We start from the raw sequence: 17,389 nt of genomic DNA on the forward strand, positions 1-17,389 counted from the left end.
GAAAAAATTACAAGGGTTCAACGCTGCTGAACCGAATGTGGAGCGAAAGCTTTGTCTGCGGGCGGACGAGAGTTGCATCGAACACAAGCAGCGTTCCGTTGAACGCATCATAGTTTACCGGCGTTCTATGCAGAACCCATTTTCATGCCTGTTATGGACGTGCCTGCGTGCCGCATAGGGGCCACATGAATTCAAATGTAGATGCAAGCTGATTCTAATGTCCCCATACATGAAAGGAGATGCCCAAGTGGACGAAACCAAACGGGACGCTCTTTAGGCACCATCGAAATACTCAAGGGTAGCGTGCTGCAGCTTTCGCTACAAAATCACGGACGTGGCTCTGGCAGGTGCATGGTATTTGGTGGCTTGCTTAGCCGAGAACTGATTCGACGCATGGTTTTCTGATGTCAAGCGATCACGTGGAATGGCCAATTTGGCGAAAGCTGCCAGATCAGAGCTCTTCTTTTAGATGGAAGAGTGAGATCTGAGTCCAACCTTCCAGGACCCTTTGCATTCTGAGTGAGGCACACTGCCCCTAACACATTCACAGGTACAGTTGTGAGCAAAAGTGGTATAGAGTACTCAGGCAGTAACAGAGCTCGGGAAAACTGCATCGAAATGCCATCTAGCGACAGCGTCAGGGACAGCGACATCGACACATGCATGTGAATAAAATGGGGCACCACCACTATTGTCTCGATCTTAGATTGCTGTTGCTAGATAAAGTTAAGATGTAGTATCCTCGAGCTCTGCCACCGGCTGAGTGTTGTATATACCAATTTTGCTCACGAGTGTACATTCGTATGGCTTGATTAGGAGGGACTTTCTGTGACATTCGGGTGGCATTTCACGTATACGTATGTATGCTAAAGAGAATTTATGAGTTATTGATCAAGAAATTAAATGACTGCTAATTAAGCGAGTAAAAAATTCCGTGTACGAGAGGAAGGATCCGCAACGAGCACCGGCAACATGCCCTGTAAGGAGGAGCTCAAGTGTCCACCCAAATTTTCTTGTTGTACGTCTGTCTATGTTTGGAATTCATCGCTACTTTATTTGTGAGAATCAAACCTCTATACCTGGATAGCGACAGCTGCGCTTGAAAGCTGATTCAAATGCAGGAGTTAAGAGCGACAAACGAACATTGTTGATGATGACAGCATTGTAATGAACGAAAGTATGAATAAAGCGCAGTAACATGATATGACCATCAAGAATGCGCAACGCCCCTTCTGTGCGAAGTCTGTGTGAAGAATAAGCTATATTTAAAGGGACACTGCAGCACTTTATGCAAAAATCGGGCTTTTAACAGAAGCCCATAGTTTTTCATGCTGCGAACTCGAATATCAGATTGAAATTAGGCAGAAAAAAAAAAGTAGAAATAGCCTCTTTTTTTTTTTTTTCATCAGAAATGCGCACCTCGCGCGGCGGGGCTCACCGCGGGTCGCGCCTCCGCCTGTGATTGGCTAAGACGTCCCGTGACGACATTTTGAGGACCGGGGAAGCTGCTGATCCGGCTCCTTCGCTGCGCTGTGCGCTGATCGCAGCTCTCTGCGGCTTTGTGAATGTCATTATGGCACGCCATTTTCAATTCAATGACCACCGAAATTTTCATCGCATGTATCCGTACCAGATGCGCCCACAAACGATGCAGCACTTCCGTTGTGAGGAGCGTAGGTTTTACATGAAATACTGCTTTAGTTAGAGTAAGGCATTTTGAAAAGTAGTGTGTGTCATTATTAACAGAAACTACATGGCACTCAGCTGAACCACGGCGCGCATATTCCGGGGAGGGAACAGCAGCAAATAATGCACCAGCCTACTACCTCCGTCTCAGGCCTCCCACCCCGCCCGAAAAGTCATTGTTGTGAAAAGTGCCCAAGGCGCGGTGTACCAAATCTTGCTTTGAGTGCCAGACATCTTACCTTGTGGAAACGGAGAATTCTGTGGAAAAAGTGAAGTAGCACAAAGCTGCCAGCAGACAAATCAACCGTGAGCGAAGCGCTGTTTCCGAGCTCTGCGTTGCATGCGAGGCATTCGCGGAGCCATTATGCTGGAGACCAAGTCTGACACGCGCAGAATGCTGCTTGAGTCATGCATCATTTAGCAGACGTAGAGAACCTTTACTTTTTATCGTACGCTCACAAATAAGTTTAGTAAACGACGGCTGACGTATGTTGAAAACCAAGCTGCAGCTCCGCCGCACCAATACCTTCATGAGAAAGCCATGTTCTAAAATGTTTTTTCTCATAAGGACCTCGTCGTTTTCATTTCCATTATAACTTGCATCTCGAAACATGACAGGACTATGTAAAATGACGAGGCATCAACGGGTGCAAATTTACAAGGCCATATATGAACAAGCTCGAATATTGCTTGCCTGGACGCATCGGAGGAAGCCACGCTCTGTCCGCTCCATAAATAAATGTGCCCATACTCTGCTAAGCGGTACATGATTTGCTAGAAAGGATCTCACAAAGCCGTCACAACCTAGCTACGACACAACAGTGGGCTCATCTTAATCATCTGCTCGTTCGCAAAGATAATCAGCGCGTGCTGCTGATGAGTTGTCCGATGTTTAGCACAGAAGCCGTTGCGCGGAGCTTCGCGCAAAAAAAAAAAAAAAAAAAAAGAAAGAAAAAAAAAAAACAGAGACGCGCGAAAACAACTAGATGCCGATGCTGTCTGCCTGTTGCACTCCGTGAACAGATCGCAATCAACGCTAAACGCAACAGTTCACATAGAAATGAGACCTGAATACAGTCGTGCCTCGTTAATGCGGCCCCCGTTAATATGTACGAGTCAAATTATGTACAGTTTTTCTGGGGACCAAACTTGTTCCATGCATTTACGTCTCAATAACATGGAAAGTCGTTGTCCAGACAATGGACAAGGAGAAAGTGCACAAACACGTACATTAGGGTGTATGCATTTTTGTCGCTTTAATATATGGGCAGTCATGAAAACCAAATCGTTACACTGCTTCAAAGATAATTTCTCTTCTAGATTTTGTTGACAGGCACCACATGAACATAGTGCCAATGACTGATTGATTGTGGTTTCATATTTTACATTGCAAAGTTCCGCAGTCGATGCACGTTACGATTTTTTTTTATTGCATGTATTCACTTGGACAAAGCTCTGACAGTAGCTTGCGCCTTGTAGAAAGTTGAAAGCCGACTAAATGCTGATATGTAGCAGGGGTTCGTGGGAGATGAAAAGTAGAAGTCAAGTAAATTATTAATGAAACGCCATTGAGAACAATATGCAACAGCATCACAATAGTTTCAATTTCATCGCATTTGAAGCATAACGGTGGCTCGGATAATGTTCTTGTAGCTCCTGATGCCAACTTCGCTGGCCTACATTGCGCTCTGAAGCATAAAAAGCTTTTTTTTTTTTTTTTTTTGCAAAAGAACTCCGATTCTTTATTATGGACGACTCGCTTTATGGACACTTTTGTGCGGAAATAAAGTGTCTATATTAACCAGGCACGACTGTAGTAAAAAAGTAATGGAAATACGAATAACGAGCCTTACCTCCCTTTTCTCCCTTTATTAAACGTGGTTCTAGGTAATGGTGACTGGCACAACTCTTTTTTTGCGAGGAAATAAAAAGAACCGCGTCATGGGATCAGCCATGCCTTTTTGACAAAGCCCTGTAGAAGTCGCATTAAGAACGAACTGCATGTAGTCACAGTCACGAAAATGCTTCAACTAGATTGTTTCCTTTGGTCGGCTTATATTTATCTCTCTTCTCAGCAGCGTCGCATTGCGCAGCGGGCTTTTGACACGATGAAAGATGACATCGTAGCATCCACAGCTGTTTGTCCATCCGAACACATGCAGAACTGTGCTGTATCAGGTGTACAACACTAATTTGACGTGTTTTGTACGGCCGCAACGCACGCAAGACGAGGAAAAGCGCACGCCGCAAGCTTCCTCCGTTGGCTCTGAATGCCTCCGGGTCTTCAAAGGGATTTCGCGACGGACAGAGAAGCGAGGTTTCTCCCTACTCTTTCCTCCTGTGTAGCAGTCGCGCGGGACGCGGGAGATTTGAATTGCGCGCTTTCAGTCGGCGATTGCGCAGATGTTTTATTCTTAATCGAAACAATGACTTCACAGACATGATCAACGAATAATTTACTTTAAAAATCTAGAGTATTGGTACACTTGAAAACCGCTCCAGTGTTCCGTTTAAGTAGCCGGCAGTCATTATTGTAGGTCAGCAAAGCTGAATAACACTCCGCGCCGCATAATTGCGTACTAAACGCGAATTTATGCACTGAACGTAATGCGGCCAACCATTCCCACTCTCGAACAAGACGCTGCATGCAGGAGCAACACGTTTTCTTTGTGCCGGCCCGCATTCACGCGTAACGCGCAGATGCACGTTCGGATGATTGTAAGGTGCTTGAATTGGGTACTTACCACTGGTCACTGTTTGCGACCAATAAAAAAATGGCGACCCGCTACTTGGATAGTTTTGAAGCGTGACCTTCACCGTTTTAGAAGCGCCGTCCACCATCACTGCAAAAGTTTCCGTTGTGGCCAGCCGGAAGACGTTCGGTGCTACAACGAAGCAGTTTCTGGAAAGAACATTATAGTGAAAACTCGGTGTATATGAAGGACAACGGCGCGCTTACAAAAAGGGGAAAAGACGGCGGGAAAGCCATGACAAGATACAAGGATAAATTTGTTTCGTGCAATTCATTCGTTTGTCTTTTCATCATTTGTCAGCGGCACTTCTGAGAGCAGAGCTCCGTGACATACATTGCTTGTTGTACTTGTTGACTACCGGTACGTAATAGCGCCGGAGGCATTTCTGGGCAATGAGGGAGGAGCAAGATTCGCGATCGAAAAGTTACAAAATGCAGCCCCAGTGTGTTAAAAATGATAGCGGGGTCTCGACTTAATTTGAACACACAAACCAAACGAGGCAGGAATCACAAAGCAGTTCACACGCATGTTCGGTTCAGGTTTCTCTAGCGTCAGTGCAGCAGATGAAGGCTGGCGAGTCGGCACGACTGCCGTAGACTCAGCAGCCGTAGCAAAATGAGTAAAGCAGGCCATTAAGGAATTAGGTAATGAGCAGCATGGAAACAACGAAGCCCTCTTCTCAGTTTTCACGGAATGACGCGTTAGAGCAGAGTGTGCTTATTTGAGCGTGTTCACTGTGCTCGAAGTAGAGAAAATCACTCTGTTGAGCGGTAATAAAAGAAAAACAAGTTGACACAATAATCACACGTGAGTCAAGAAGATGCCCCACATACTTCATCCTGCCTGCAAATTCGACGCCACAACGCTTGATAGTTGGCCGACAGATACGTTTGCGATGTAGGTACATTAGCCATGAAACAAGCATATTGGCTAAATTATTGTGGGTCTACAGATATGACGACTTTTTGAGTTACCTTTAAAATGACTGGCGTTCTTTTCCGTGCAGCCCAGAGTGTATGTCCCTGATATGCTTGAAAAAGCATATGTTGAAGGTACCCTGCGCTATCATCTAACCATGCTTCAAAGACCACCTCTAACAGCAAGAAGATTCTTGAAGCCTCGCGGAACAACTGCTAGCGAATGTGCCTTGTACCCCGAAATGGTTCCTCTGTGTTAGGAGCGCTAGCAGAAGCAGACTTCCTTCCTCTGGATGTGATTTCCGCACAGGAAGCTATGCGTTCTTCTTTCCGACATGTCCTCCAAGTAAAGAAGCGCTTATACCGTGCCAACCGAACTCATCGTAACCCTGGCTTTGGACAAGCTGTGCAGCTTCTATCCCTACCTATTATTAATAATAATAAAAAAAAACTACTGCCTCTGACATTTACCTCCTGGACACTCTTGCCTCTAAACGTGAGGACGTTTATTTCAGGTGTGATTACAAACAGCCCTGCAGCGCTACTGGAAGCTACTCCGCCCACTTAACCAAGAAATATATTTAGCACATCCACATAATCAAAGATGGTTCAACAACTCATGAACCTTCTTCATGTGGTATTTGTGTGCCCTCAACAAGTCATGCCGTTTCTTACCCGTTGCAACATAAGACATCATCTGCAATGGTTTTTATAAGGCTCATCACCTGCCTTCGTTGCATCACGCCAATCGTGGCGCTTGAACACAATAGGTGAACAGAATAGGTGAACTGGTGCAGCAGCGACGTGATGCTCGCAGGCTTAAGTCTACACTCTCTCACACAACGTGCACTCTGAGGGCTTATGCTTCGTCACATTCAATCCTACCCCAGCCGCTGCCAGTTCTTTCTCCTTGGCGTTTTGTACAGCTGAGTGAAAACAAGCCACCTGATTTACGACGACCGAGAACACAAGATGCGGCGTCGTCGCTTCGAGACCGAATTATGGAACAAGACGCTCACTGGCCGCAAGGTTCCATCACAATTTACCTCGACGGAAGCATCAAAGCCTGCGAAGTGACAACTGCAGTTTACTGCCATAGCAGGTCTTCACTGAACAAGACATCAACTTTTCAATTACCCGAACCTCCATCTTCTTTTTGTGCGGAATTGCTTGCTGTGCAAGAGGCGCTTCGCTCCGTGACCGCCTTTCTCATGCTTCCCACGGCCCGTATTGCCATACGCAATGATGCCCTCCAGGTGGCAAAATCACTTAGATGCGTCAGTAGCAGCACAGAAATCTGCCAAAATATACCCAATTTATCGGTACGCATACCGCAGCCAATTCGTATTGAATGGACTCCGCGTGACATTTTTATTGCTCGGAGCCATGCAGATGGTGCAACCCACCCTTCCACCTCAACCTCGACATAACCAAACCGAAAAAATTGGATAATGCTACCCTGCTTCTGGGAAAGAGAGCCATGGCTAGCCTTGACCGCCTAGTAAAGAGCAGAGACATTACAGTGCCAACCAAGATCCGTATAACTCGTGCTATGGTCTTTCCAGTTGTGATGTATGGATGCGAGAGTTGGACTGTGAAGAAGGCTGACCGCCGAAGAATTGACGCGTTTGATTATGGTGCTGGCGGAGACTCTTGGGAGTTTCTTGGACTGCCAGAAGATCAAATTGTCGACCATAAACCCTTACTGCTCTTTGGAGGGTCAAATTCTAAAGTTAAATCTCAGCTACTTTGGTCATCTGATGAGAAGAGAGGAGTCGCTGGAGAATGATTTGATGTTGGGTAAGGTGGAGGGTCACCGGAGAAGGGGTAGGCAGCGAACGCGGTGGTTAGATGGCATTCTCAAGGCGCTGAAGATGAAGTTATGTGATTTTAGGAAGATAGTGAGAGACCGGAAAGCATGGCGTGATATGGTCCATAGGGTCACGAAGAGTCGGATACGACTGAACGACTGAACTGAACTGAACTGAACCCTACTGTAAAAAGAAAGGAGCCCTTCCGACGCCGTACGAAGGAGGTGGCGCGAAGGAGGTGGCGCTTCAGGTGCTTCAGATATCAGATACCGGGGCTGGCAAGCACCTTTTCCTTCCTTTTGGATATATAATAAAATAACCACATAATACTACTACTAAGAGTATCATGACAGCGAATCTTAAACGCCGGCTAAATTCTCTGTTTTTCATTAAAGAGTTTTTCCTTCCCCTCTCTCTTAGCATGGCAGTCAGTCTATAGCTCATTCTAGTTATAAAAGTTTCAGTAAATTACCATTTGTATCTTTTTTTTTACCGCTCAAGAAATCCATTCTGAAGATCGTACACTAAGTTCAGAAGGTATATTTTATCCTTAATTGTCAAATATTTAACTTCATGAACAATTTCGCGCCATAAAGGATGCAAAATAATTCGCCGCTCTGAAATCATTAAATAATTCTGTCGATCTGTTATTAGGGCACGCTATTGAAGCGTCCTATAAATTCTGCTGATTAGCGGGAAAATACTGCAATACACAGTTTCATGTAGTCTACTGGCCGAAGCGTCTTGAAATCATTTTGCTCATCCCACTTTTTTTGTTTGCGTGACACATATGCAGTGGTTCGTGCTGCATCCTCTGCATTTTGGGGTAAGATTTAGTGAATTATGTATCCACTGACTTCTGCCTGAACGCAATCGCACATACTTCAAAGGAAAGCTTCAACGTTTCTCGAGCCCTAATTCTTAGCTAGAGAGTTTCGCTTGTTAGCGACTCAAACCTGCCGTCCGGACCTATGCTGCAAAGCTGCGGCGGTTGCTCGGCCACTCTTTATGGCATGAGTTGCGAGCCAATTTAAAGCACCGTCAACTTTCCCGAACTTTTCTGCTTCAGCGGCAGCCCTTTTGAGAAATGGAGAACCCTCTCGGCTCCCGTGACTGATTCGGGGTGGTGCTCTTAACGAGGCGCTTTCCTTCCTATAGGCGCAGGTGACCCGTCGGAGAACGGCTTCCTCCTTCGCTGCGACGAATGCGATATAATTTGCCGAGCGTTCGTGACCAATCTGTTCTCAGAAGACTCGATTGCGTAATTTAGAGCGAACATTAAATCCAGTTACGTTACTGCCACTTTTATTGGTTGCATCAATTAGCGTGGCTTTACGGTTGGCCCTGTGAAGCCTGGCAGTTGAGGCAAGTACGAAAGTAGATTTTTGGCGTCAGAGCTATTTGGCCACGGCATGCAGGTTTTCTTCTGGTGACTGCGATGGTGGCCCGCCGTTCTCTTGTCAGAAAAAACCTGGCAAGATTTCGCACAGAGATGCACCGGGAAGGCCAATAAGTAGCTCTGTACCCTCCGGAGAGAGATGGTCATTCTGAGAATGCACTGCTGCAAGCAGCAGGGCGAAGGCGTCGTGGCGAAAGAACCTCGGCACGAGCGTATCTCTGGTTTCTAGGAACTTTGCGACTGGCAGCAGGTCCTGCCTCTCCCATTGCTTTTGCGCGTTAGCGGCTTCGTTCTACCGATTAAGGCGCGCTTGAAGACGCGACGGGGGGTTTGAAACGGAATGAGTACTGAAGAGAGTTGGTCGGGTCCCGTGCGTTTCATTTTGAACGCCAGACGTAACCCCGGCGAGCTCGCCGCGGCGTCCATTCTGGTAAAAACTGTTGGGCTTGCTCAGATTTAATCACTTTCAGTGACGACGAATTCGCTTGGCTTTGAATGCTACAATAAATAATCTTTTTTTTCCTGCCTGAACAATGCTTTTAACACGGGGAGAAAAAAATGTAATTAGTTCTGAAGCTCATCGGCAAAAGCTTAATATTTTGCTGTAATAAATCAGGTTGAATAATTGCATTTATGCACAGCCGCACAACAGTTGGCTTAACATTTTTAGCATTTAGGGTGCTGTGTATTAAGAAATGTGAGTCGTTTTGAGATGCATATACGGGTTCATACTGTGGTGGAGTCCTTTGCAATATAGCACGCAGCATTGCGATTGGGCTGTGTAGCGCAAGCAACGTTGGGGCCTATATTGTTAACACGCAGAGCTTAACAAGGAAGCGTAGCTACATGGTCAGGAGCTTGGACCCAGCTCCTGACCCCATATAGGTGAGCTTCACAAACGAGCTCACCATAGATAGACCTACCGTAATATCCCGAGTTATTGCCTACCCACCCGCCGCCTGAAATCTATCTAAAAATCGGGGTAAGCAATGTGTCGGTGACCAAAAAAAAAAAAAAGAAATGAGGTTTGAAAAAAAAAAAATATATATATATCTGTCTGTTTAAGCAAGACAGAATCCCATGAATAAAGTTGAGGGTATTTTTCGTATGTCATGCTGGGCAAAAACTGAAAAAAAAAAATATATATATATATATTTTTTGTTCAGTTTTTGCCCAGCATGACATACGAAAGATACCAAAACTGAAAAAAAAAAAAAAAAAAAATATATATATATATATATATATATATATATATATATATATATATATATATATATATATATATTTTTTTTTTCAGTTTTTGCCCAGCATGACATAAGAAAGATACCCTCGACTACCCTCAGATACCCTTAACTTTAAACAGACCGCTAGAAAGCGAGCACTACTTGTTGCACACAGCTGCAACTATATGTCAGTTCTATTTGCAGGGCTTGCCCAACAATCGAAATGTGACATCTGTATCGGCGTCTCATATCACGGTACAAAGACTTGGCGACTTCCTGTTACGTATCGGGCGCAAATTGAGTGCCCTGCGCTCGCGAACAAAATATTTGCCTCCGTTATATCAATCGTTTTTTATTCTGGATGCACAAACATGCCAGTTTCTTTCTGACCCCTTTTTCTTTTTCTGTTTATTTTAATTTTATTATTATTATTATTATTATTATTTTTTTTTTTTTTGCTGCCGCGGCGTTCGGCAGAGTATTTCTCTGAAATCGGCAGGCCCGCTGTTGACGTTTCTACAGGTGGGTGGCAGCACGGTAGTTCTGCATAATTAATATTCTGGCTAAAGTGGTGGGTAGGCAGGCAACGACTCAGGGATGGGCAATGACTGAAGGTATTATCGTGCATTGTGATCGTATATTAGCTGCGCTTCAACTTTTAAATACAAAAAGCTTCTTATGCTATCTCGGTCGTTATAAATGCATGTGTTCTGTTTGGTTACCAAAAGAAGCAGCAAAATTTTTATAACAAAAAAAAAAAACGACATGCGTATAACTTTTTTTTATGGTGGCATGCAGATCGACATTAAAATCGGCGACGTGCTCAAATGTATTTGCAGGTGGATCAGTTGTAATCATGTGCTATTGCTTGTAAGGGGGGTCGAGGGCTCCTCATGCTTCTTGCGAGCAGCTTTTCTCCTTTGCCCCCACCATATATTCCATAGGAATAAACAACTAAATTGAATTGCATCTAGTATTTTTTTTTTATCGACTTTGGACTAAGGCAGTTATATGACACAATTTTTCTCGACCACGAATATTTGCACTACATAAAGATTTATTATGTCCTCTGTAAGAATGAATAAATGCGAGTCACATGAACGGGCAAAATAATTAACCTACAGAATTGCGTGCCAGGTTATGTTCTGAATGCACGCTCACAATATCGTTTTCGTGTCTGTGTGTGCTCACATTGCTTAAATAAAGGCGATGTTTTTGCACGAACTTCCAGAGCTAATTTCCCTGGTATCCTGATGCCATCACATTTACGCGACTGGGTTGTTTACGAAATCATCATTATTGTATTAGAAAAGTTTGTATTAAGATGGAGTCCAATACAGAATTTTCGTTGAACTGCAGATGGACACAGGAAAATAAATTTATGATTAAGGACACGTCACTGCATTAATGGCACCTGGAAACCAAAAACTCCACTGCGCGGTTTTCAGTTTCCAGCGGAACTTGCGCATCGAAACCTTCACACGGAGAATCATAGACAACCGCTGAATGCAAGGTTACTTTCAGATCTGTCAGCGCACTCAGAAAGTTTATACACGTAATACTTCTTTTTTTTTTTTTTTGTATTAAGAGAAAACGCGCAAAAAGAAGACAGAGTCGGTAATCACAACCACAAAGGCGAAAAATGGGGGCTACACGCGGAGAACGTATGCATGCAAAGTTTCTGTGGGCGCCGGAGTAGTGCTAGTCGAGGTATGCAGAAGAACATTTTAGCAAGATGCCAATATTTACTTGCGAAAATTGCGGAACTTCGCCCAGGCGATTAAAATCGTTTTTGAGTTGTGCTTATCGTTTATGGAGCATAACGTCCCATAAACCATAACCACAAATTAACAAGATTCTCGCAAACGACTCTGCTTATAATGGATGCCGTAATGGAGAGCTACGGAAAAAAATTCGACCACTCCGTGTTCTTTCACGTGTACTTACATAGAACGCCTTGCGTTTCGCCACCGCGGAAGGTTTTGAACCCAGTTCACCCCGCTTATTAGTCTAGCGCCATAACCAGTGAGCCCCCGACGTGGGGTCTTCACTGAGTTGGCAACAAAAAAAAAAAGAAAAAATAACCAGCTGGCATAAATGAAAGTAGACCATTTTCTCTTTGATACGCTTCTTCTCAGATACGCCTCTACTGCTAGTCGCTAACGTGTAAATACAATCTGTAGCTCAAAATGCATTGAAAACACAATATTATTAAAAAAGTTATACATAAACTCAACGCTGCACTTTCTGCGCAATTAAAGTCGAATAACAGATGGCAGAATCGTACTTACTCTTCGGCAGACGCCAGCGGCACGCGTGAAGCCGCGAAGAAGGTACACACGAGTGCCAGTGCGGCCGCCATGATGGCTTGAGAGTGACCACTTGATCTGGGCACCGTGGCAGCCGACTTATGGGGCACAGCCAACAAGGAAGTTTGTGGTCAGCACAGCGTGTTGTCTTCTAGACTGCGACATATTGCAGCTCTAGCAGCAAGGATGCGAGGTGGAAACCGGGAACCCATATCAGAATGAGATAGCGAGTGTCCTATTCGCCGCTCTGGAGGGACCCTTTTGCGCCCGGAGAGCTTTGCGAGCTCAGATAAAATTAAAGCACGAAGAAGTAGCGGAAGGGTAACTTTCGGCGAAGGAAGTTTTTGCTGTAGATTGTCGAAAAACTTGCATGCCAGCCTATAAGAGCTGAAGAAGTTGGTAATGAGGTCATTTTTAAGTGAAACCCTGTCATCGTTGTAAGACTGCTCAGCTAACACGCGAGAAAGGTACATACGGCATCAGATATTGCCTTGGCCGGACAGAAATCTGACAGCTTTTTAGCGCGAGTTCCCCTTGGCTTAGTAGTTTCGCTGTAAATTTATAATTCACAGTTCTCTACTTAACTGCTCCATTGATTATTTGGTTCTTTGAATTATTGTATAGAAATACGTCTAATCCTATTCAGGGGTGTCTACGGACGTTGCGATAAAAAGGGTAGGGCCTAAATTAGAGGGTTGTAGACAGCTCCTTCCTGTTGAATATGTCGGTGTGGAGGCAGCAGCGGCAGCGTGGCAGGTGTACGTCACTCGCCAAGTTGCCGACGGCTGTGCAACTCGATTTGGGAAAAACAGGAGGAGAACGTTAATAGGTGTGCAGCTAAGGAACTTTTTGTGTCTACTCATGCAGGTTATAACGCTGCAACAAACGGTGGCGGCCATATCACAGGCTTGCGGAATGCGTGAAGGGCTCGTGGAAGGACATTGTCTGTAAGACAAAGCAGATTTGAACACACGAGTGTTCAAATCTTTTATTCATCGACAGTGATTTACTCTGCTCTGGAATCTACGCGAGGCTGTAAGTTTACTACCATATTTAGATTCCTGAATGTTTATCGACATGAATAGGTTTGTAGATAACGTAATAATCTCATTAGGTCCTCAATTATTCATGATTAAAGTAATTACTGATTACAAGGCAACGCATGAATCCCACTTCCAAAGTTTACTTGAAAATTAACAACCATTACAAGGTACCACTGCAGTCGTGATGTCGTTCAGCCTACTTTCATGCGTGCATTGTGCGCATGTAATATTCTCCTGCCTTCCAAGAGTGGAAATATAAAATGGGTAGCGGCGAGCGAGGAGAGAGGGAAAGAAGCCTACAGAAAGACAAGTTTTACCAAAGTTGGTTTCATTTGACGGTCTTGAAGAAAGAGGGCAAGGAGGCGAAATGAGCATGCATGTCTCTATTTTTTCCAATGTTACGTATATTACAATCACACGTAAACTGTTGCGCTCGACGTTCTTGCAGTGACCTGCGTTTCCTGTCTTATGGTGAAATGGTACTTCTTGTCATAAGCCTAAAATTTTGATTTTTGTGTGCATATTGCTATATTGTTGCGTGCATAGTAATCTGAATATTTTTATCATTCATACTTACTGCTGCTATTTTCGTTCACTTTTAATTGTACATATGTTCAAACGAAGCTGTTGCTGTTGTTGCCTGTTGCCTGTCGCCGCCTTCCTGACCTCTTCAAGCTGTTCTTGCGGCTTTTTGTCGGGGAGCCGTCAACATTTTGAATGTTGAAAATGAAAATGAATCGAATTGAATTCAATGTGTAAGGAGCCAGAAGAAGGCTCAATGCAAGACAGTCAATTGACGTTCATGGTGAGAAAACGAAGAATAAGAAGTGTGGACTAAACACGAAGGAATTAACACGGAGCACCATTCACAAGAAGGTATTTTCCTCATCATCATCATCATCATCATCATCATCAGCAGCAGCAGCAGCAGCAGCAGCAGCAGCAGCAGCAGCAGCAGCAGCAGCAGCGCGACTATTTCCACTGCAGGGCGAAGGCCTCTCTCACACTTCTGCAATAAACCCACTCCTGTGCGTCCACTTGAAGTCTGCAAACTTCTTAACCGGAGCAAGGCTGTTTCTTTGGCTAGTAGGTGGAGTTTGCCGATTTTGACTAAAACTGAAGCGCAAAAAATTGCCCACGATTACGTTACTTCCTAATGCGAAACTTGAGCGCAGCTCATCAGCTGTTTAACCTTTTCGATAAATTGAGGCAAAGATTTCGAGCAAGACACGTATGTACAATTACAGACAACGTTTGTTTTTATTTTTCACGCGTATTCCTTCAAGAAACACTCCACTAACAGTTCTTGGCTGTCATGAAAGAAGCTTTGTGGTCGGAGAAATGAAGAGAGCAATTGAGTTATCGGGAGGTTGCGGGAGGAAGCGCGTGGGCCCATAGGAACGTTGCGCGACGAACAGATAGCAGCGACTGACTGATGCCGCTACCGCTAGCGAGTGAAGCGAGTGAGAGCGGAATGCACGCCCGTGATCCCCTGATAGCGAGCCGCGGCATTTCAGCAACCGCAGAGCATCCTCGCCGCCACGCATGAAGAGGAGGGGGAGGGGGAGGGGAAGCCCCTCCTCCTCTTTGACGGTGACGATGTTCTACGCAGCACCTGCCTCCGGTGAGCCCCCCCCCCCCCCGCCTTTTCCTACGAGGCTCCGGTCGCCGAACCGCCGGCTGGAAATGGGGGGCTGAAAGGAGGGCGGAACTGGTTACGAGGCCGACGACGCCGACGACGCCTCGAAACCAAGGAACGGGAGCCACAGCGCTGCGCTCTAAAAAGATAAGGACGCGCGAGAAGGACAGAACGCTAACATCATTCGTCCACTTATCTTTCTGCCGCTCCCTGCTACCCTGTCTGCCTCTTGGAATCCACTTTGTTACCTTTAACGACTATTGGTCAACTTCTCTTCGCGCTACGAGCCCTGTCCATGGCCATTTCATCTTGATTTCGACTATAATTTCATGAACTCAAGTTATTTCTAGGTCCCACTCTGCACGCTTCCGATCTCTTAACGGTACATCTACCATTTTTCGTTTTATATAGCTCTCTGTGTTGTCCTCAGCTAAAATAGAACCCTTTACGTTAGCCTCCACGGATAACACTGAACATCTAACAAAAGAGAATGATTGCATTTGCTCACGGCGATTGTTTATACCTCACTACATTAAATTCCACGTAGAGTAGAGTATATGGTACCGAGGTAGAAACTTTTCGCTTGTGAACAGATATTCCGCCATGTCAGAATGTGGAGTGCTAGCCGGAGCATAAAAGGTATAACAGGGAGGGGGAGGGCAGATCCGGCTACTAAAAAGGGCGCACATGGACGCAAAAAGGAGGTTAGAAAAAGTTTTGAAGGCTTTGGAAAAGGGAGAGAGGGAAAGAAAGAAGTGAAGCGCACAGCATCAAGAAGCAACTACGAGACTACTTTCAGCTTGGTCAGTGCGAAAAGCGTACCCATTCCTGAGAAATAACCAAACCAGCCCTTTCGACTTGATGTGTTTGCCGTTGCAGCAGAGTCTACCAGCCGTTAACAAGCACGAACGTTCGATCGTATACACAGCGATAAGTAAAGGAACTCGTAATTAGGGATCCTCAATTTTCGGGCAGTAATTTCCTCGTCAAAACTGCCGCGACGTCGAAAGTTAGACAAATTCATTCGATCCTACATGTGCCCAAATTTCTGCTTATACTCTGGATCACGTCAATTACCGGCGTCTTCATGGACGTTGTTTTAACGTTTGTTCCTTGAGCGCTCAGTAGTAGTGTCACCAGCCAGCAATTATGTGCAGTAATATTTTTGTATCAAAGCAAGCTGCACATATATTGGTGTGACTCGTGCCGAGCTGTAAAAGTGGCCTGAGTGAAAGTGTATAGAAATCAGCTCTTTAGCGATACCAACTATACCAAAGCGGCACAGCAGTCGCCCCTCGAAGAAAGGGTCGTGCAGCGATATCCTGGTGACCGGGAGGTGCCAGCCAATTTGTGAAACTGATAGTTAAAATACTATAGCTGAACCATAAATGAGCTGTACACACAAAGGGATTACTAGAAATGGCACTTACGATAAAAAAAAAAAGTTTGAAGGCAAAAGAAAACAAAGCAAACATGACGCAAACATGTGAGTGAGAGAAAGGAATAACTGATATGGGTGCGCTTAGTTCCCCTGAAATTCGACACGACCTTAGATAGATAGAGATTTTAAACGACCGATACATGCTGTGACCTCTTGGTTGTGGGTCATGAATAGTAATTCGCACCAACTCAGGGACTGCTGGAAAGCTGGAGATTTCGAAGAGCTAAATATACTGCATGGCTGTTTGCCAGCGCGATGACTACATTTAACTATATTTCTGAGTTTTTAGGAACACGGTGTCTTTTTTTTCGTTTCAGCGCAGGCGAGCTCACCTTTCAGCGCTTCCTGCTCACAAACTTCTGGAATGTTACCAATTGTGACAATTTCTCTTTTCACAGCGTCTGAATCTCCATCTGTATCTGTATTCGTTCTGCTTTTGCGCCGTTTATTCTTCTTTTGTCAGTCTGAGCCATTAATCCCATTTGTTCTTTTTTTCTACCTCAGGATAAGTTCTTCCTTCATGTCATCTTGATGAGATTGGAAATGAGAGAAACAACACTCACAGAAATTATTGACTTGTTGAATGAACGCACTACAACAGAGCTTGTTGCGGGGAAAGTTTATTGTAAAACCCGTAGGGGAACGCTATCCATTGACGAACGCAGACAGAAAGGAATACGCTTGTCTGTGTCTCCTTGGCAGAGTTCGGTGGCGTAGCTTTCGACTGTATTACAAGTCATCAAGCCGACTTTCATTGCTACTCACCTGACCACTCGCCGTTGTGGTGCTTGAAACAGCCTGTATTTTGTAAGCACATACCTAAAATTATATGCCTGATACCACATCGCTAGCCATTTCACCCTGGGTGCATTGTACAGTTACAGAAAACGCCCAAGTTTAGCGTGGTAGCCGTCAAACAGAACCGCCGCCGCCCTTACTTTTGATTCCTTTCCATTTTGTTTTCTTATGCGACAGAACCATCCGTCTGCTACACCTGTACGTTGCCTTACCTGTCTTAAGGCAGGTGGTGTCGACATCAACCCCGGTGCATCCCTGTCCCGAGCAACCGAAGCTCTCGTAATGGGGACGAGTGGCGTATTTGCCGGTGTTCATGTTGACAGGGGTAGCCTGTACGGCGACTCCCTATGGCGTTAGTAACGGCGCTCCT

The 17,389-nt window shown here is 45.0% G+C and overlaps 1 protein-coding gene across 1 annotated transcript in view; it reads right to left on the reverse strand.

Annotated features, from left to right (window-relative positions):
* LOC146205541 (complement C3-like) overlaps positions 1 to 12,230 on the reverse strand; it is a 130,135-nt gene extending 117,905 nt beyond the window's left edge. Inside the window, exons 1-2 of the mRNA XM_084590252.1 lie at positions 12,081 to 12,230; positions 4,431 to 4,588 (exon numbers count right to left, since the gene is read on the reverse strand). Of these exons, the coding sequence (XP_084446378.1) occupies positions 4,431 to 4,588; positions 12,081 to 12,151 (229 nt within the window). The 5' untranslated portion in view covers positions 12,152 to 12,230. The remainder of the gene's footprint in view (positions 1 to 4,430; positions 4,589 to 12,080) is intronic.
* Between the last annotated feature and the right edge of the window lie 5,159 nt (positions 12,231 to 17,389).

The sequence above is a fragment of the Amblyomma maculatum genome, chromosome 1 (assembly GCF_055883805.1).
Source record: "Amblyomma maculatum isolate TAMU_Amacu chromosome 1, ASM5588380v1, whole genome shotgun sequence".
Taxonomy (NCBI): domain Eukaryota; kingdom Metazoa; phylum Arthropoda; class Arachnida; order Ixodida; family Ixodidae; genus Amblyomma; species Amblyomma maculatum.